The following is a 23,194-nucleotide window of genomic DNA, read 5'->3' as shown; positions in this document are numbered from 1 at the left end:
ATTCTCACCTTGTTTATGTGTATAATCTATCGCACACTTAGACTATTATAATAAGTTAATATAATTGTTTGAAGACTGACTATATAATTCGTTTACAAATAACAAGTGTCCCGTTTTACTTCTTGATGTTACTCAAAGACTAGGCAAAACAATTCTCCGCTTCGCAAAGACTACTGACTAACTGATATCTGAAAACTCTCAACTCAGAAGAACTCAACAAAATTTAAAACTTAAAACTGCAAACTCTCGACTGTTAATTCTTGACTTCTTGAACTACTTGATAACTACTTTTTGACAACTTGAACTCTTGAACTGCTTGACAACTTGATAACTTGAACTCTAACTTCTCTTAACTTTAACTTAAACTAAACTTGATTTTGAACTCTGACTGAAAACTTTAAGTGGTTGCGCTTATTTATACTAAAAAATATCATGGAGTAATTGTCACGTGACTGTTTATTCCATAAATACGCGGAGTTTCGGCACGTGATTACTTCCGTAGACGCCGCAATCTTCATTTTTGTTGGTGTCCTTCCAAAAAGCGTCAAAATTTCTTTTCTTTGCTGATGTGGTTTCTATGTAACTGTTTTGGAACTTTTCCTCTTTGAAGTCCTTGCTATTGCATTCCTCTTAGCATTTTAATTTCCGCCAATGATGAGTCGTACTTTCCTTGACCTGATGTTACCTTTTGCTGATGCCGATCTTTGATTCTTTGGCGCGTGACAGTTACTAGGTGGGGAGAGCGTGCGCCAGGCGGCGCGTGCCAGCGGACGTCTCATTGTTTCTTGTTTGCGATTTCGATATTCTTCGGTCAGTTTTTAATAATATTATAATTATGTGTTTATACGTTTGTTGTTTTATTGTGATATTAAAGTGTTTCTTAAGTTTTCTGTTTTTAATTCCATTTGTCTAAAGATGTAGCTCACGCTATTGGCGAGTCATGACGTGTTCTTTTCTATCTCATCTTACGGCTCGTGCGGAGCGCGAGACGTGACAATATTAAAGTTTATATTCCGTTATTTATAAATCCTTAACAAATGTTAATGGAAATATTTTTCCTTGTATGTATGTGTTGTATGTATATGTTGTATGTATGTGTATGTACTGTAGATCATTGTATTCGTCATAAAACATTCTATCAGAGGATAAGCAAGAAACAAGCTATTGAAATTTAACAAAACGAAGCCGACGAATTATGATTTACTTCAATGAATTTATAATGTAATCTTTAATGATTTCTACTAATAACGATTACAGCAGCTTACGCAAACACGAGCAAAAGTCAGAATCGATTAATCAAGTATTACGTAATCACGTACGTAAGAATTCATTTGTTTGATTATTCCTGTATAAACATCTACATCCATAAGTGTTAAAACATTAAGATATTTGCAGTGTAGATTGATTTGCTTAAAATTCCTTTGAAATATCGACGATACGTTATTTGATATATTATTTATACATGGTTCAATTTTTAAACAGTCTAGCCCTACTGAAATAGAGATATTCATCTTCAAATCTAATAGTTTTAACATGTAATGTCTATTATAGGTCGCTGCATACTGATTTTTTGATTAACTACAGAAGGACCGTTCTTAAAAAGCTATTAAAAAACTAATAGGCTGTGTATAATGTCAAGAAAAACCTTTTTGTAAAAAGAAATTCGGATACAAGTATTTTGAAATATTTAATATCGCTAATTATGACGTGCAAAATGTAGCATATTATAATGTAAAACTGCTGTTCTGTCCATTTCTAAATTGTTTGTTAGTATGTGCGCGTAGAATGTACGAGTAGTCAAGAAATTTCTTTCCAGAGGGAAAATCTAAGATATGTGCGAAGAATATGGTTTTCGAGTTTTGTGTATCTTACTTTTGAGAGGTATTGTCGTGCTACAAATACTTTGAAGTCATTAGAAAATTATTAAAATTTTTAAGGATTATTAATAAGAATAATACATCAATTTCGTATAATGAAATTAATCTCTATTCTTGTATATATCTATTAAATTTTTCGATCTTTATTTTAATCAAATTTTTAAGTTGAATTCATGTTAAAAGATTGCAGTCAATAAATAAATAATAATAATATAATTAATAATATAATTATTATAATTTATTACACCACTGCAATTCTTGCAAATAGTTTTAATAATTTTTCTTATATGTAAAGGATAGAAAAAAAGTAAGTGTAAAAACCATTATAATGCGATACCATCATTGGATCGGTGGCGATTTGTAAAAATAAGTCCGTGGAAAATTTGTCTGCACCTTGAAATTCAAGATCAAATCTTTCTATCGTATCGTGTTGTACATGTTGTGTCGCATGTACATCATAGGGAACAAAAGTTTTAAAGGAACTATAGATCGTAACTCAACCATTGTCTTAGGACAGAGTGTTACAGTTTTATTAATACTATACAGGTTGTTTGACTACAGATGTAAAAAGAGATGTAATGAGAGCTGATTCTTAAAGCTAAAATAAGATGAAACACGAGTAAACCACTTTACACGAACGAAAGTAGGTCACCCTAAACAGCGGGATGCATTTACATATATTAAATTAATTTCATTCACGTTTCATATGAAATCGGCAGCTACCTTAATATTTGTTTACGAGGATGGATACTTTTTTCTGAAGATAATTTCGCGCATGGTTGGCGTCATTGCGTGATTTTGCGTCTGCTATAAAGACAGCCTAATTATTATTTTGCGTTATCAGCGCGATATGATTATTGGCTGAATACTTTTTCGTATATGATAAATATCGGTAAATTCTAAATCAAAGTGATAAAAAAAAAAGATGAATTTCTTGTCGGAAAAAGTGTATCATGTAAATAATTATATTTCGACTTTATACGGAAAGGCCTCGCTATTGCATATAGCGTTCTTAACACAAAAAGTATTAAACAGTTCTACATGCCAGATCAAAAAATAGTATGGATCACGATATAGCGAAGTCATAACAGTTGGGCAGAAAACTACAAATGTTCCGACGGGACGGCTACTTTACTTATTTTTAGGACAATGAAGTAGCGGTATCAATCGGTGTTGCCGTGTCGGTGTAAATATATGTTCGCTATATCTAAATTACTTATGCAATTGATTTTTGAACTTTGATTATTATGACACCTGTTAATCGTAGTGCACATTGAAATGGATATACTTTTTATCTTATATAGTTTCATCAATTTTCTCTACTTTTTCTTTAGTAGAGTTAACCGATTTGACAAGTAAGTGGTTGAATTACGTAAATATGTAATAAATTTACAGAAGTAATATGATATCAAGTTGCTTGAAAGTTGCTCAGAAAATTTTATTAATCTGAACTAAAATGATAAATTGATTGTTAGCTAGCTTAATGTAGTTATCACGAAATCTGAAAAACGGGTGTTTCAAAAATTTAATATGATAGTACAGTTCTTTTCCGAAATAGTGTTCCGAATAGTGTTTGGGACGAGACACTATGAGAATCGCATAATGAATATTACTCAGAAGAAAGCGTTTCTTATGTTACATAACATTAACGGTATCAATGTCGCTGAATGTCGTACTTTGAAAGGCACTTCTGCATGAATAATGCTAATGTATGTTAATATGTCAATGATATATGTATGTAAATATGAAGGAAATGTTAATCATCTAATGGAATTATGATATAAACTAGAGGTGGGTTCGAACCTAAGTTTTCAATTCTCGAAACTTACGAAACTTACGAAATTTAAAATTTGAAATGCTGATTTTGTTTTATAAGGAGATTATCTTGCTTTAAAAACTGAGATCAATATTTTTGCATAAATCTTTATTCAACAAAACACAGACAAAAACATAACAGTATACAAAAATATCTAATACATATTCTTGCTCGAGAACACTAACATTTGAAAAGTATTTCAAAGAATATCATTTTTTTTGATACTTTTTAAAAATTTGGATACTTTGCATTATCATTCCAGAACTTAAAGATGTTAGTAGCGAGCAAAAGGAGTAAATCTTCTGTTCACGCTGCGAACGATTCTTTATTTATTTTATATTTTTTCTTATTTAGGGTTTGAGAGTTTTGAATTCTCGAAACTCGTAACTTTAAGCTTTGCAGGGTTTCGAGGCTGTGACGCGTTTCAAGAAACTCTTCCCTAATATAAGACCATACATAGCATGGTTTTCGTTGTAATAAATGAAATATTATGTGCAACCTATACATGGAGATCTATATGCGTGTTCACTAGAAAAGAAATAAGGTCACCGTATCCGGAGACAAAGTCACGTATCTTGATTAACGTAATACATTAACAATAAATACGTCAGTACCCCACTATTTGTATCAATTGCGAAAGTAGATATCTACTCGCTCAGTTTATCGGTTCTAGTAGTACAGAATATCGGTCCTAGTACTTCGGTTAATTCTAGTCGTAATAAATTATTTAGAATAAGACCTTATTGACTTAATCCATAACATTTCTGTTCTGAATTACCAAAAATATATTATAATTATCTATTATTACACCCTATGTTGCAATTTTTCCACCTGTAGCGGAATAAATATTAGTTGTTATAAGTCTTCATTACCAAATCGTTTCTTTTGAAGCTTGCAGATGTCAACTTCCTCTTTTTTAAATTAAGCATTATAGACGTAGTATAGTTAATTATTGAAAATATTTTTACCATAATTCTGTAACTATGCAGAATTATTGTATAGTAGCTACGACAATACGTCCTTGCTACCTGTTTTATTTCTTGTAATTCATACATGTTTTTAGAATTGCTTCATGTGGCGATATATATCGCAATAAGAGTATCATAGACATCGATTGGTCATTTTCATCTATGGAAACGTTTAGACTGCGATTGTTATAAAATACATTATCGTGATATTAGTCTTCGACATTCTCAGTTGGTCAGTTGTTGATGATATTTTTGCACCCATATAATTGAAAAAACATAGAAAAAATGCACTAGTATTCACACGGCAACTGCAGTGTCGTTTAATTTGTTCGTTGTTAGATTGCGGATTTTTATGTATTTTTATATTTTTTGAATATGATTAAAGAAACAAAATTTAAGTAAAAATTGGTTTCATCTAATTAATATTAGAATAAATACTTTACTTTGGTTATTTTCTGTACTTTTGCATGTTCTATGAATTTTGTGAATCTGTGTATCATCAAATTTCTGCAATCTACTCATCACAGTACCGCATAAAATTATTCAGTACGTAGAGTAATAATTTGACAATAAAGAATTTACTAAAATCGCATTGTTCAGATAGTATTTGGAAAGATTATCCCTTTTTTCTTGGATACTATTAATTGGGGTTAGGTTGGGGTTAGGTTTAACCTAACCCCAATACTTCTTATTTACTTTCTTCTTTTTATAGTAGCTCTTTTGTATATAATCTGAATGTATGGAGGTGACATCATCTATTTTTCTAAAATAGTTTTCGTTAAAAATCATGTTTCATAGACAAGGTATTACTAATAGAAAAACAAATGAACGATACTTTGCGGAATTAATCAGATAGAAGATTAATCAGATCGCATGAGCATCTTATTGATGAACACGATGTATAATAAGGTTCAACGTTATCTCAGGTTCGAATCCTAAGTCACTTCAGTTATTTCATCAATAAAACCTTTACTCTAACAATACATTGAAAGCCTATACGGCGTACGAACTGTTTTATTTAAACAGACAGACTCGAACAGTAGATAACTATACACACTGCGAAAACAGAATCTTGTTACATATTATTCTGCGAGTTTCTCGAAAACGAGTCATAACTGGAACTACGTACGAATTTTCATTCCAGAAACTACTTATCGAATTGAGTTCACTTTTTCTATAGATTTTAGTTAGAATTTTACATGTTTCAATAATTTTTCTTTAAAATTGAAAGATTAATTTTGAGCTAAAAATATAAATAAATTGTTATTTTATCAATTTTTTGAAATGATCTCTTTTTTATCATAGGGGTACTAAAGACAATTTCGAAATGACTGAAGCAATAGAAAAAAATTTTTCATTATTTATCAATCTTTGTTATCGTTATTAAAGCGTTAGCAATTAGTTTAAGCAAGGTTTCTGATATGGGCACGCTTTCGCAGTTATTCTTGAGTTTATGTTTTTATATGTATCGTTGCCATATACGACTTGGGTTTTGTTTATAGAACTTTGATTTCTGAAATATCTCACGAAATATTAATATTTTTGAAATTGCATGTTAATATTTTTTAGTTTAGAATAACACAAGGAATCAATCGATGGAAAAGTTTTAGGATCCCGTTTAAAAGGGAGGTGTAATTGTACTTTGCAATTGCATCGATGAATTTCTGAAAAAATTGTACTGCACAATAATAGAGCTTGATAAACAATGCAAAATTTCCGTATACAATTGGTTCTTACCTGCTATAGAAACAGAGTTACGTTTGGCCCATATAGTAGATTCACCTGTTATACGCAACCATCTATATAATGTAATGGTTACATTACCATTTAGCTTGTCATGATATTTGATTTATAATGCTTTATGTGTAAACTTTTCTAAAGCTTAGGCATAACTAAGTTTTAATACATTTTTGAAACTTAGAGTTGTAAGTTCCGTAGAAGTGCTTTTAGGAGATAAGAAAATACATTTATTATTTTTTTACTTTTATCCACTGCTTTTGTTTACTTCTTTTGCTTATCAGAAATGCTTTGACAATATGGAATATCTAAAAAGAGAAAATTTAGAAAAAAATATGATGTTAGGAATGAACGAAGTAAGTGACGATGAATATAGTGTAAATGATGATCAAGAAGATATATTAGGATTTTCCTTAATAAAACCGTTTTTAAAAGAACGATTATAAAAAGCAAATGTATGATGTAAATTAAAGCAAACAATTTTAGAAGTGATTGTTGAAAGTGCTGAATACACCACGCCATTATCATATATGTCGGCATCAGGATAGTATAAATGCTAATTTTATCCGAGAGTGGAGAATAAGAAATAAACTAAAATAACAAATAATTGCAGTAACTATTGCAATGTCATTTATTGAATATTGAAATTGCATTTGATTTTGTCATCTCTAAAATAAAGAAATCTTTTTATACTTTCTTCAATCTAGTGGTCGCCCGTGACTGATTAGCAACCCGTAAAGATTCTTTTGATAAGAAAGAAACGTTTGATAATTAATATAGATAGCAAGATAGTTTATTGTAATTTCGTATGGATAGATTTTACTTCGTGTATGAACATGTGCCTGTATGTTGCAAAAGGAATTCACTTTTAACAATACCTTTAAATAAGTTTTAAGCATTCTTAAAATAGCCTGTCATAAAAAAATATTTTTATTTCCGTAAGTAGAAGTTTTCCGGTCTATTTGACGGTTTTTCATCTTGAGGAATGATAGAATACGACACTAATCTTTGGTCAGCTATTTCAAAAGCATCCTATATGATAGAAATTTCATATCTGATATCTTGAAAGAAAAGAATGGCGCTGAATTGTATGTATTGACATCAAAATGTTTGACTTTACGACAGGAAAATTACGAATGTTTTCCAAAAATCTAATCTAAACATTACAAATCAAGATTCTGAATCTTTTGCAGCAAAGTAAATATGTAAATATTTTTATAAAAATTTCAAATCACGCTTTGAATAATCTAAGTTACAAACTCCGCCCTGGCGAGCGATTCTTCCTAGACAAAATATTAATCGTATTAAATACGCATCTACTATTGAGGAAGCCCACTTTAGAAATCACTCTAGGAGTTGTTGACTATTATTTATATCTCCCCTCAGTCTTTTCATGTCTTTCTTTCTTCCTCCTTTTATTTCTTACTTTCTCTCCAAGTAAACCAGAAACAAGCTGCTGTTGGAACGATCATGTATTATCTGTGTACATCCAAACTTTTTCAAATGTCACTTTTATTGAAGTAATTCCACCACAACAAATTAAGAAATTAAAAAATGTTATTTCTCATATTCTGGTGATTGGGAACCGAAATATTTGTTATCATTTGCCAAAGATAATATGAAAGTTTGCAATTGTAGGAATTGAGGAGAATAAATGGTATGAAAATGCGTCGACTAAGCTAGGAATTTAATTACACGTGTGATAGAGATCTCTATTCAAGTCTATAAATCTATATTTAACCAATATTTAATATTAACCAATATTTAAATATGCAAATAAATAAATAAATAACAACGTATGCTTTTGTTGCGATGCAACATAAAGATAAATCGTATTAAATTTTTTGGATGTGTTCTCAATTCTTCAAATAACTTAATACTTGAAGTGAAGGGGATAGTTGGCAGACCGACCACAATAGAAGTATTCGGTCCCTTAACTTTTATTTAAGGTCGAAATTCTGACCCCTCACACTTTGCTTTCAATCGATACTTATTTAAAAAAAAAGTTGCGATACAACCTTCAATGTGCGTCATCATCTGGAATCGTATGTATTGCATAAATGTAAGTTAAATCGGTAAAAATAGCTCAATCCAAGGTACATGTGTCTACATTAATTCTATTCTATCCATACGTAATAATATAGTGTCAGGAGTGGGATGTTAGACGCTCTACGTCAGTTGCAAATGTTCATTATCCAAGTATACCAATTCTCATTGCTGAGTTACACACGTACGAAGAGGAAGTGCAGAGGTACTTGGATCCGGGAAATATTTCCGTAGAAATAAAAACTGGACTCCAAAGTGTTTCATCGTTTCGAAGAAGTAAAGTCGCGTTCAACAGTAAGTAGTAATATTCAAATATTTTATTTTTTGACAAGAAAATTAAAGATTCAGAATTTTTTTGTAAAGTAAATATGAGATGGAAAAGTTCGGACCAATATTCTCTCGAATTGTTAATAAATGTATTAACGTTATCGATTCAAGCTCTTGAATTCTGGAATCATTTATAATTAATAATTAAGTGAAATAATAATAATAATTAATAATTAAGTGAAAAGGATAATTGATGAATTTGTTAGTCGATTATGTTAAATGTAGGAATAGTCCTACATATAGATATAGATCTACAATAATCATAAGAACTTTGAATTGTCTAAATTGTGTATTATTATGCTTAAAATAAAGTAAATTTTATCTTTACTCGTCGACACCTTATGCTGCAGCGAAATCTTAGAACTTTGTATTATAATGTTTGGAAACCAGATCGATTTCTTTGTGTGTTAAAGGTTTTAAGATTGCCGCCCTCTCTTGAATCACGCTCTCAGCTGTTCAACTCTCAGTTGTGAGTCTTTTACTATAGAGGAAGGGACGGTGCGGTTCGGACAATCAGGTTTAAAATTTAATTAATAAACGGTGGTCTGTCACCATCGCATGACATCTCTTTGAAAACTTCAAGATTTATGACAGAATATTTGCTATTGAACGATGAAAAAAGGAAATGAAAGAGGCTAAATATTTATTAATCGTTTTAATATATGAAATATCAAATTAGTTTTTTGCTTAATTTTTCATTCAAGATACAACATTTTTACCAACCTTTTCTACGATCCTATAAAATAATACAATCTCAAAATGATCTGATGTATTCATCTGCGTATATAAAAATGGTTTATTAGTTAGTTATTCAGAACTACCACAGATAAAATCTATTTCCATGTTTAATTGACCCCGACTATGTGAAGCTCATTAAATTTTTTCCTTCATTAAATATCTTATCTCAGATGCAAATGTCAGAAGTATATTGAAAATTAGAAACGAGCAATTTTTAATTTAATTACAATGCTGTTCCCAAATATAAATTTGGCTAGACTATTTTGAAACGAGGTTGTACAACAATAGAAGATATTTTGGAATCACTATGCACTCCAATTTGCTTGAATAAGTACATCATTTTTCTTGGAATTATTTCATTCTTAAGTTGTAACGAGAAATAATCTTTTATTTTTACTTCGTATTTTGTAATTTACTAACCTCTCAAATAGCTTCGAATTACAATATATTATGTCAATATCAGAAATAACGACCACCTTTATCATCCTACAAAAATTTGAAAATAATCTAATTCGTTCACATAAATGGTTCATTGATTAATCATTGTTTGCATTATATTGTATAAATCATTTTCTTATGAACTATCGGATTAAAATCTTGAAAATATGTTAAAAACTAGAAATGTGCAGCATTTTATTGAATTGATGGTGTATATTATTGGTTTTGCCATTATTTGAATGAAACATTTGAAAAATAGCTATTTAATTAACATGTTTTACTTGATTACAAGTTATGTAATATTTAACATAATATCTAATACTTTAATTAATATTAAAAATCTCATTCGTATGTTATTTGATTTCAGGAAGTAGATTAAAATAATTGATTCAGTTGAAAATAATTTACTTTATCTTGATATGAAATAAGATCATTTTCTCTATGTCATCTCTATGATAAAAATAATTAAATAATTGAAACGATTCATTATTTGAAATTGTTATTCTTTATTTCTTTAAACTAGGTATATAATAAAGCCAGCAGAAGTGTACGGATAAGAAATGTACAGATCCAAATGGCTTTTATTCTGAATGAAAATTTGATTATCATTATAATTATGTTTCTATTCTGTTTCTATTCACTTACAATGATTTGTACACAAATAGTATAATATTATAACAATAATAATATATAATAATCTGTAACAAATAGCTTTTCTCCAATAATAATATAAAAAATGAACTGAATTATAATTCATATATTATAAATTCTACTTATATATACTTATAAAAACATACTTATAAATTCTATACGCTAGCCTTTTATATTTTCTTATGAATTTTGTTTAATAAACAGATGTACTATTCGGTAATTATTCAGATTTTATCTTGAAATATACTGTCAAGATCAACATGCTGAGTAATTTTGCCCAATATATATGTATAACCTGTTTGGTCTTAGTTTCAGAGATATACACAAAACTATTTTCAATACTACATACATAATATATATTGTATTTTGCAGACCATGTTTGGGTTAGGTTTGGGCTATACCATTTAATTTGACCATGGCAACATAAACACAGGTATTTCTCTTCCAGTCCATTTTCCACATTGGTTTCAAACAAAATTCGATATTGTATCAAGACCAAACTCATTTTATTTCTCACCAATCACCTTGCCATGAAGTTATATGAATTCTGAGATATACATAAAATAGCAACTATGAAAAATTGGTAGATTTTTTTATTTGCCGAAAAATAATTCGTGACATCTTGAGTTGTATTAAATGCAATAATGAAGTGAATTTTGATCGAGAAAAGTTAATGTTTAGATGTTATAATACATATTATACCAAAAGTCGAAATAGAAAACATAAAGACAAGTGTTATTTAAAAATTAATACCCATAAGGATATTTAGTTTCATAATACACATTTTTCCAATACAAAATAATGCTTCCACCACCTCCACAAAAATCATAATAAACGAATTATGTTTTGCCTCAAATATATTTACCGATTGGGAGAACTTTTGTAGTGAATAATTTGCTTCATGGATAGAAAAACACTTTGTGCATATGGAAGGTAATAACAAAATTGTCGAAGGGGATGAATGAGCAATGGATTTTTGAAGGAATTCAACACTCAAATGTGCAAGTATTTATTTTACCAATTCCTGACCGAAATTCCAGCTCTTTGTTTGTCATCACTACAGATATTTGGTGGTGAAACATAGAATGATCTTTGTTGATTCAGACAGTGATACTCATACGCAGAAACCAATTTAAACCAATATTCCCGATCACGAAATTCGAAACTAACATTACATTAGTTACATAGTAGAACTTTTATTTTGTCGGCGATATAGTTGTGACAACCAAATTATTGCATTTTTAACCTAATGATTGAAATATCTCCAGTTACATAGTATTAATAATAAAATGAAGTAATTAACCTGATAATTTTAAATTACCATTACCCTATTTATTAGTAAATCCAAATATAATCCAAATTTAATTGAAATCTAATTGTAAGTTAACCCCATAATAAATACATGTTGTGTATCTCTGTAATTGAGACTGAATAGCAGTTATACTCGAAAGTTTATAGACGAAAGTTACTTAGAATGTTGACATTGGGAATATATTTCATATTTCGTATATCACAATATTACATCAAAATCGGTGAAGTTCTAAAATGATTTCCTTCTGCAACAATACAAACACTCGACCATACGTAAAGTGAATATCTGTCCACTCGATATTAGAATAGGCAATCCTGCTGTTTTAACTATCAATCATTTAGACGTAAAGTGGTTTACTATGATATCAGCTGGTTCAATATCACAGTGACTTGCTCTACTGTAACGTTTACTTATAGTAAGAAAAAATGTTGACATTGCTCATAATTCTACAGCTACTTATGTGTATATATGTATGTTAAACTTTTTGACTAGTAAAGATTTACTAGCCAAAAGTAAGTTTTTCATTGAAAATTTGAAACAATATAAGTTTAATATTGTTACAAAAGTTTTCATTTATTGGTTAGGAAAATTGTGATTATTGTAATTAAATATCCGAAATTATAAAACTTTTGTTTTCTGAACTTATCTTATGTAATCTCGTCCAATAGTTTCGGAATCGTCATTCAGAGAATCTATCAAACGTTATTAATTTAACATATTCAATATTGAGAATTTCATCAGGTACTGACAACTGAGAAGGCTAGAACTGGCTAAGAATAGTCTCTTGTATCCGTATTACATGAATACTGATATTGTAGATTCTGCCGTGTGTTGTTCTTTCGGATGAAACATAATATGATTTCAAAATTAAATTTTAAGGTTGCTTGAAAATCAATTTATTTTTTAAATAGCAATAAATATTTTGTACAAACATTAAATTCATTCATTTGTTGCTAGAGATTTATTTTCCACTTTAGGAAATAAATTATTCGTTATTTCATGATACTTATTTGTTATTTAATTTTGATGCAAATTCGTGATTTGTAAAAATTATTCTCTACGATTAATATCTGACAGGGATGGATAGGATTTAATTTATTAAGTAATAATTTATCCACAAAACTGAAAAGAAGTGATCGCACATTGCTCGAACGTAGTGCACGTATCAAGCTAAAATCAACTAATAAGAATAAAATATGCACAGTGGCTTACGAAAGTGTTCGAATACCCTTCAAAATATAATAATTTTTTAAAAAATGAACCTGAATTTTTTTTGAGAGATTAGTTAATTAGGTGGCGTATAGAAAGAAATGTTAGAAAAGAATGTAATCGAACAGAATTGCGAAGAAAAAAGTAAAAAACACTTTTTACAAATTTTTTATCTGGGCATGTAATGGAAATTTAAACAACACGTTCTAAAGAGTTATGTCATTTGTCGAAAAATTCATCGAAGTTGGTTAACATTGCTACAAACGATTAAACACGACGAAAATCGTAGTTTTCCACGACCTTTTTTAACGAGACTTTTTCGGCCTATAACTGTGATAAATCTACATTTTAGTTCATCTTTCTATAACTGTTGCTGTTTTTGCACCAACTGATTTCGATCAAATTTTCAGTACGTATATAAATGATATAATTCTTCAAAATATGTTGTATAATTTTCATTACAGAGGCAAATAAAAAAATTGTAACAAATTTCATTTACTATTCTCTTTCTGATTCCGAACAACTGCAATTTATTCATAATTTCTTTGCAAGTCTTCAGTTAATTAATCCTTCTGATCTCTCAAAAAAATTCAAATCATTTGGCCTAGTTTCAAAAAATTATTCTGTTTTGAAAGGTGTTTAAATACTTTCGTGAGTTACTGTATATTTTTAACAAATGATATCTGACTATGCAAAACTAAAAGAAATAAAAAAAACGGGATGCATGCGCTTTACTCAGAAATATAGGGTAGACATTCTGATATTTTTAAATAATTGATATAGTTACCAAATTTGCAAGTAAGTAACATTTAGAAATACCGTAGAATGAAACACATATATCTTGTCTTTTTTTTTAATCATTTTTTTAGTTTTGCGTAGTCGGATATCATTTTATTTTAATATTTATTTTATTTAATCCTTCTTGATACCTTCGAAAACCTATAAGTGAATCTGTTATAATGAAAAAGAAAATAAACACTTTCCCTCCCGGAGATCAGAAATATCGCCTGTCATTTTGTTTTCCTCAATGTGTTGTGTAACCTACAATACTTCCGTGACAGGTACGAATCTCTTGAGACCTGTAAATCGAATTTGAAACCACAATCGGTGAAGTTGTATTTAAGTTGTAGGGGCACACACATACAAACATATATATATATATATATAGAATGATCATCAGAATTACTAAAAATTATGATTTCCGATGATTTCTATCCTATATAATAAATTTATTGATAGATGGACCTATTTACAGTGGTTTAAACAGAAAATGATGATTATCTAATATAAACTTAATGCAGTAATATAATATAACTACGATAGCAAAATGGATAACTCACAACTCACAATAATTAACAACCCATAAAAACTCGACAATTAATGATTAACCAATTCGCAATTCGCACGCAACTCTCTCTCGGCTCAACTCTCTCGACTCAACTGATGACTTGCAACTAACTAACTCCTCGCAACTAGACTCTCAATTAACACCAGGTTTACGGGTGTTTCGTATATACCTATCTCTACGGGACCCGCCAAATTGACGGGTAAACGAAAATACGCATTTTTCATTAAAAAATCGATTTATTCAAATTAAGTCTCAAAGGAAAAATATTAGATTTCACGTTTAAATAAATTATTAATAAATAAAAAGTCTTTTTTAAATTATCACTAAAAAAATAACAATAACGTTAACGGTACAGGGTAATAATATCTATTGAGCACATTTTTTGCAAATATACTGAATGTTGTTTGTGCATTTTCCGCATACGATCTTTTTGCAATATAAACAATAATTATTACTTATATTTTTTTTGCAATAATCCATTTGGCAACTTTTTCGCACCTCTGACGTTGAAGGTGACAGAAATGAAGCGTCTGATCTTTGGCAAATGTTGTCCTTGTTTCCTCCAGTTAATTCCTCGGCTAAACAAAAAATGAATTCTTTTCTGGATATTTCCGATCTGGTACACTCTTTATATAGTATCCAAGCGTTTATCGCTGCCATATCGAAAATATTGAAAAATACTTGAAGGGGCCATCGAAAACTCCATGCTTTCACGCTATATTTGCGTGCCATTTGGTCAACACCATGCTTTGTTTTATTGTCAAAAGGAATTGTTTCTTGAACACGTTTATAATTATCTTCTATTCGTACACCTGTATGTTTGATGCTTAGAAGGAGGACTTTTACTTTAGGTTTACTTTTATACACAGGAAGTGTGCAGTTTTCTGATTTATATAAATTTGAGGAAAACAATGTCATTTTGTCCTTTTTTCTCTTGAGCATCGAGTTTCATCTTTTTCCATATAAGGGAAACCATTCAAAATATATTTTGTTTGGACGTCAACTGCTAACCAAAACTTAATGCCAAATTTATGCGGCTTATTCGGTATATATTACGTAAACCTGCATCGGGCTTTCGTTGGAAATAATTGTTCATCTATTGAGATATTTTCATATGGCTTGTAACAGGCCTGTTTGTAATCTGTTGTAAATTTATCTGTTTGTAATCTTTCGGAGGCTTTCAATGATCTCGCTTCATATGCGTCCCGGGTATATATAATTTCTAGAAAACTACGCAACTCAGCAACTGTGATTGTCCAGTCCTTTTTCAAAACTCGATGCGCCTCGGTTTCAGTGCAATCGTTTCCGTGTTCCATTATGTGTCTGTCAATTATCAATTCGAAAGCACTAGTTACATAACCCGACATAATATTTCTCTTAGCATAGCCAGTAGGCTCTGCGATATCCTTGAATATCATACGAACGGGCGTCCTATCCCTAGATTCGCCTGTTTTCAGTTTTATGCACTATGTCCCGTCAATTGCAATTTCAATTTCACCTATTACATTTTGGGATATGCTTGGAATGCTCGTCCTTTCATCCTCGGAGTCAGAACTAAAAAGAATACGCATCCTTTTCTTGTTACGACACACTTTCAAGAAGTGTTCCTCTTCACTCTACGAAGATCCTTCTATCTCTTCACTTTCAATGTATTCAAAGCTTTCACTGTCAACTTCGCTTTGGCCTAATTCATACTGATTTTCTTCGGATGTATCCTCAGAACAATCTTCATTGATGTTGACATTTTGTTCAATATCTTATTATGTCTCTTGAATTTACTCATGATTGCTAGAAAAGGGGGATTGTTCAAAATAAGAAAATACTGTGCCCAAATTCAATTATCCTATTGTAAATACTTACAATAAGTGGAGACAATAATGGGAAATGTCTACGATAACTGAAACTTTTGCACACTATCTTTGAAAAACGGATTGTTTATGAAATCAGCTAAGCCGTCAATTTGAGGGGTCTCGTAGAGATAGATATACTACATACAGATTTCAAAAATTAGAAAGCCTAAGAAAAAATAATGTTGTGCATAAATTCTTTAGATGAAATGATTAATTTACGATGCAAAATGGTTAAAATTAATGCTATGGTTTTTGAGATATTTCATTTCGAAGTTCGAAATCCGTCAAATTGGTGGGTCCCGTAAAACTAGTGTTAATGTTATTGTTATTTTTTTAGTGATAATTTAAAAAAGAGACTTTTTATTTATTAATAATTTATTTAAACGTGACGCCTAATATTGTTCCTTTCAGATTTAATTTGAATAAATCGATTTTTTAAAGAAAAATGCGTATTTTCGTTTACCCATCAATTTGACGGGTCCTCGTAGAGATAGGTATGTACGAAACGCCCGTAAACCTAGTGTTAACAACGACGATTAATCGTTCTTTTCCCTCAAGCATCTTTTGTCGTCTTTTCATACCCCCACCACGCATGCGTTCCGTAACCGCCTGCGATTATGGTCACGTACACTTTCTTCCAAGTAACTATTTAACTGAAGGACTGAGGATATCCATGGATGATCCATTAGGCCCATTGAAATTTCTCGATCCTTTCGGCCTGTCGGTCGAACACGCTTTCTCGCAACATTGTATATATTTCGTCGGGTCTTTCTTAAATAATCTTTCCACCATACTACATATATGCATATGCATACATTAAAGCACAGCACTATAATCGCATTAGCTGCAATTATTTCGGTACTTATATGTTCTCAGTGATTTACAACAATTTTTTCGAACGTGAAATAATATTTCGGTGCTGTTGTTATAATAATTAATCATTTGCTCTGTTAAAATTATATATTATCTTGCGCATATTTTTTTGAAAATATTTAATTTAGTACATTTGAAGAAGCAATGTCAGTAATTGTTTTTCTTTCTTTTCAGTAAATTGGCAACAAAGACGAAGCCTGTATCTTCTTCCTAAGTTTTTGATAATCAGCAAGTAGAAAAAATATTCCAACATGAACAACCTGGGTCATACGCCGCTCACTGTACCAAATTACTCGTATGTCTTCGACTTCGAAAAAAACTTCGATTTCTGGGATACTCAAATGTGGTTTAAGGACCAGTTTCCGAACTGTTTTTATTACTGTGGTATCTATGTCGCTCTAATTTTTGCTGGGAAACATTACATGTCAAATAGGCCAAAATACGAATTGAGAGGCATGCTTATTTTGTGGAGTGCATTGCTTGCAATATACTCCATTTTTGGGTTTCTTAGAATCATGCCGGGTATGTTTCATGTATTAAGGCATCATGGATTTTACCACAGCATCTGTATACCTAGGTAATATCAGTTTTATATTCTACTTCTTAAAATATTTTCAACAGAATATGTAATAACTTGAAAATTATTTATTAATTAAATATCATCTATGAAATATAAATTATGTAAATATAAATTCTCATATTTGAAAACATTATCCAAATAAAAATTAAATTTTGAACATTTATTCAAAGCATTATGCATGAAATGAATTTATAAAAAAAGTTTTAAAGAATGTAACTTGCATTTATTAATTCATCATTCGATTGAATTTGTTTTCGTTATTAAATTCTCATACCAGAATGATGCAATTATTAGAGTTTGGTCGTATTTACATATGCAAAATGTAGCAAATTATGTAGGTGGGTCCAGACTTTAAGACAATGATAATTATATGTCATGAATATATAATTATATAATTATACTATATTTATTATATATAATTATACTACTCTCTCGGTTTAGCGAAGATTGACACAAGAAAGTTGCCGCAAAATTGACCTAGATTTTGAAATTCATGCTCAAAAGGACAAATATTTTTTGCTTGGGTACTATTTTACTTGTCATGAGGATCAACTTTACAAAATAAGCATGGTCGCATTTTAATCGTTCATTTGGAGAATGATGATGTTCTACTTGTTCTTACTGACATTATTAACAATATGTTTATTTCACAGGTAGAAAGTAGTGTAATATTAATGAGAAAACAGGAATTTAAGGTAGCAACTTCGTGGTTTCACATTATTCTAAAATTACAGTGTGAAAAATGCCTTTCAAACGAGAGATGAATGGTGCAGAAGAGAGTACGACTTCATATCGTTATTTTGCTGGTAGTCACGTAAAGGCCACATGAAGATTAATTACGTTTCTTTAAAATAAAATCACATTTCTTTATGCATTAATCGATGCATTACAGGAGATATACGTTACATTTGTCTCTTTGTTTGGAAAGTGTAGTTTATTAAAATATGTCTTGAACTAATCGTTTTTTGGCATGAGCAAGTTAATATTTTCATATAGTATATAACGTGGTGTATCGACCAACGTATAAAGAAATTTAATTTTATAAAAAAAAAAAAAACATATTTGATCTTTATGTGTACTATACGTGTTCTACTGCAGAATACTAATAACACCAAATAGTACCCTATTCGACATCATGTAACTGCTGTATGAAGAGATTTTCTCATGCATTAAGTAATTTTAAAATAATGCGAGATCATAAAGTTGGCTTTCTTGTATTTATGATGCGCTATCTCACGTGCTAAGTAATAATAACTCCCTGTTTCCTTAATATCACGTTATTTACTTCTTCCCTAATTATAATATGAATGAAATGTAGACATAATGTAGCCAATGTAGTAGCCAATAGAACTTTATCATTTTTCAAGAGAACGGTTGATTTGCGACATTGGTACTTTTGCAAGGCTAGCATCTGTGATAAAAAAAAATTGACTTTTGACCTCGACTTGTTTATGGTCAAAATCGAGGTCAGAACTGCGGTAACTTTTTTACGTCAACTACCATTAAACTGAGAATATAGAATCACGGTGTGGTGATCCTAACAGATAATTTTGACTCACCCTAAACAAAACAATTGATTGAGGCCTTTTTAGCAACTTATACAGTGCACACAAAAAGTTACGAAACTAATGTTATTAAAAATACAACTTTTAAAATAAATGAAATTTTATTATTACTCAACGTATATTTCTTCTTTCTCTATATAAATTTCAGATCGGTCATTCAACCGAAAATTTGGAAGGCATATATGTAGTCCCTTTTTGAAATTATAATATATTCAGAGTAACTGTCACATTCGTCTGAAATGATTCTATATCGTCAAAATGCTATCCTTTCAGTATCACCTTCAGTTTTGCCATGATCGATTTTTAAGCAAAAAAGTTGTGGTACAGGAGAAACCATTCTCGTAATGGATATATGTTTTGCCTGACTTTTTTTCTTTCTCTTTCTTTTTTAAAGGTGATCAAGTACTTCAATGTAAAATGATCTAGTTGTAGTCTGGCTGAGGGGAGGGGGGGGGGGGTGGTCACAAATTCATAATAAATCAATCCTCTTGAATCAAAAAATGCGATCGACATTATTTTCGCTTTTGACTTTGTAGCCCTCATTTACATCGGTCGCATATTTAGAATGCCCTTCAGTTGTATGATGGGCTGGCTGGGATTATTTTCCCGTTTCCTAAGTTGATGATGCCACGGAAAGGGCAGCGTTTGGATACTGTAGAAACAATTCTGAAAAATGTGACAAGAAAGGGATGTATGTTGAATAATAGATAATAAAACTTCATTTACTTTAAAAACTGTTTTTTTTAATAATATTAGTCCGAAACTTTTTATATGTAAATGCATACAGAATTTAATTTTATGCTAAAAGTATCTGTATATGCCCAATTCGCCATGCGATAGCATACGTATCTAACAAGGGATTCGTAATATATTTGACACATATTTTCTTTACACGGGAAAATCCATGTCGAAGGAGCAAAAATATCTTACAAAATTGAGATTGAAAACATATTTCACGGAATATTCCAGAAATTATTACGTTTAGAAGGATAGTTTAAACGTAAGAATTGTCTTCAAGCAAGGAATTCAGTTAAACAGTTTTAATCTGTAATTTAATTTTATCTGTAAATTTTCTTTAATACTGGAAATTCGCGTCTTTTTGTTAATTTTTATTGCAAAATGTTGTTCGATGCTCTGGAAAATTGAGGAACTTTAAAGAAATGTATAAAATATGCATGAAATAAATACAGCCACTTCCAACACAAAAGTAAATTGTTTGTAATATGAAAAATACGCAACATCAGACAGATATTAAGAAACATACTATGTAACTTCAATTTATATATCATATTCATAACATATAACGATATTTCCAAAATATTATATCATAATAGAAATGTAATTATATTCTTTCCAGCCATCTTACTCAAGATCCAGTTTTCGGTTTTTGGTCGTGGACCTTTGCCCTATCGAAGCTGGTAGAATTTGGCGACACAGCCTTCATTGTATTACGAAAGCAACCATTGATTTTTCTACATTGGTACCATCACGTAACAGTCCTTCTTTATACATGGTTCTCTTATGCAGAGGCCACAGGAAATGGCAAGTGGTTTGGCTTGGTAAACTCTTTCGTTCATGCCTGGATGTACTCCTATTATGCTCTGAAAGCAATGCGATTCAATATACCAAAATGGGTCGCCATGTTTGTTACTACGCTACAGCTATCACAAATGGTTGTGGGTTGCATTTTAACTGCATCAGCTTACTACTATGTACACAGTGCCCAAGTTGAATGTCACGTTACACCTTTGAACATCAAACTTGCTATGTTGATGTACCTCAGCTATTTCATTTTATTTGCCAGATTCTTCCAGCAGGCTTATTTATCTAACAAACACATAAACAAAATTGGAAAGAAGGATTAGCCTAATAGATCTGCAAGTTATAATAAGCTGAAGTTTATGTAGAGCAGGTGAACAATTTTTTAAATCTTTTTTACGGATGATTTTCAGTGACATGTCTTAAGAAAAACTTTATCAAAATCTCATGTGATGGATATGGACGTCAAGAAATAATTTGATGAATATAGTTTTCTCAAGCTTTTGTGAAGACAAAGTTGTAAAAATTGATTGTGAAAGAATGAAAATGGAAAAATAGAATTAAAGTAAATCTCGCACACTAAATCAGGAATAAATTTTTAATATCTTAACGATATTATCGTTAACTATAGTACGAATGAATTAATAAAACTCGCCCTGGAAACACACATATCCCTAGTTTCTTTACTTATGAAACGATTTCCAAAGAAATTTTTTGGTCTCTTTTATTTGTAATGTTTCCTTCCGATAACGTGACAAAACCTTACTGGAACAAGAACGGAAGCGATATAATATTTGAAAATGTGTGTAAATATTCGGGTAATATTAACGTATCTAATATTGAATAGTTTAATAGTAAAAAAATATATTAAACACAGATTCGCCGGCAAACCTGATATACTTTTATAATAATGAATTATAGGGTTGACATATTTATTGTCGTACGTATAAAACTATGAAACTATATGTCGAAGATGAAAGAACACCGGAACCGTCCCTTTGGAATTTTGGGAAAATCCTGTAACATTGTAATCTAGATTCTATCATAGCTGTAATTAAACAATTGTAGTCATTCAGTCCGATTGTAATTATTCGAAACTTGTGGTAGTGAGCTTAGGCTCGAGGTGACAACCAGTCGCCGAACGTAGCCGCGGTCAAGGGATGAACGTTTTGCCTAACAAAGACATGGAGTAATTCTATAGCTCTTCTTAAAAGAAATAGTTGTAGCGGCACGCGACAGTAAACATTCCAACGGTTTCTGTCTCGTGGCTCGCCACACGCAGACTCTATCCTTCGGGTAAGATGATTGTCAGACGTCAACGCATCTCCACAGTATATGTTTAGCTAGCCTGAGTACCCGTTATAGATCTTAAGTTTCAGTTATCTAAATTCCATCAAACAGACAAGCCTTTGACGAGTCTTTGTCCCAACTAAGGGAAGATAGGAGAAATCTATTTTTCCACGAACGACGCTTCCCGCTAGCAACTATCCTTCAATGACGGCTGGCATCCTTCTTTAACCACCAACATGGAAATTGACCAATTAACAACAATGTCAATTTTCCTTACTTTCCGAACGAAGGCTTTCCTTGACGAAGGAGGACTTGGACTTTGGAAGAAAGCGCATTTGGTTATCCCGTTGACCGCGGATTCGTTATTGAATCTAGGATCATTGTCATTAGCTTCTCGAGTATCTAATTATCGCGATTTCTTGTCAAATTCTGTAATAATCATATTTGCACTAGTAAATATCTCCTCTATTGCATAACGACAACGTCTAATCCAAATGAGGATTCGTTTCATGCTCCTAACCCTAACCCTAATCTTAACGCCAACCCGACATCAGAAGTGGGATCAGTGCCGGTTATAACAGTGCTAGAGCTTATGACCATCGTGCGCGAGTTAATTCAGTCGCTAGTGCAAAAATCGGGTGTGAAACCTAACAATTTTTCGTTACCACATTTTAACCCTTAAAATCGCGTGCTCCGACCCCGCTGCATGGGACGCAGCTGTCAATCCGATTATGCTTTACAAAGCAGTGCCCTAAAAGGAAACTATAATTTCAATAATAAGCGTCGAGTCGACTTCTACGTAGTAGAAGCGTCAACTGGTAGATTAAGTCATCCTGGTGAGTCGTTTCCATTTTACTCCGATTCTGGAGCGGAGTGTCCACTAATTACAGAATCTGTAGCCTCGAGATTTTCTGGCAAAAGAACGATTGACATAGTAGTAAAGCGAGGAGTAGAAAATACCTGTATTAAACGTACACCTTTCATTTTGTCCATTGTGTGTATGATGATTGTGTGTGTAATGATTTTTACA

General features: G+C 31.0%; 1 protein-coding gene across 4 annotated transcripts; it reads left to right on the top strand.

Annotated features, from left to right (window-relative positions):
• Window positions 1–8,582: 8,582 nt before the first annotated feature.
• On the top strand, window positions 8,583–21,541 carry LOC100648002 (elongation of very long chain fatty acids protein 6). 4 transcript variants are annotated; one of them, XM_048413022.1, is made up of 5 exons: window positions 8,587–8,738; window positions 9,185–9,288; window positions 10,971–11,031; window positions 17,365–17,767; window positions 20,693–21,541. In XM_048413022.1, exons 4-5 carry the CDS (start codon window positions 17,442–17,444, stop codon window positions 21,198–21,200), a joined length of 834 nt encoding a protein of 277 aa, XP_048268979.1. In that variant the 5' UTR covers window positions 8,587–8,738; window positions 9,185–9,288; window positions 10,971–11,031; window positions 17,365–17,441; the 3' UTR covers window positions 21,201–21,541. The 4 variants fall into 4 exon arrangements, with proteins under 4 accessions (XP_003402699.1, XP_048268979.1, XP_003402700.1 ...); XM_003402652.4 differs by lacking the exon at window positions 9,185–9,288; XM_012319024.3 differs by lacking the exon at window positions 10,971–11,031.
• Window positions 21,542–23,194: the final 1,653 nt, after the last annotated feature.

Source organism: Bombus terrestris, chromosome 16 (genome assembly GCF_910591885.1).
Source record: "Bombus terrestris chromosome 16, iyBomTerr1.2, whole genome shotgun sequence".
Classification (NCBI taxonomy): Eukaryota; Metazoa; Arthropoda; class Insecta; order Hymenoptera; family Apidae; genus Bombus; species Bombus terrestris.
The sequence above is the reverse complement of the archived record's forward strand: the minus strand, read 5'-3'. Positions and strand labels throughout refer to the sequence as shown.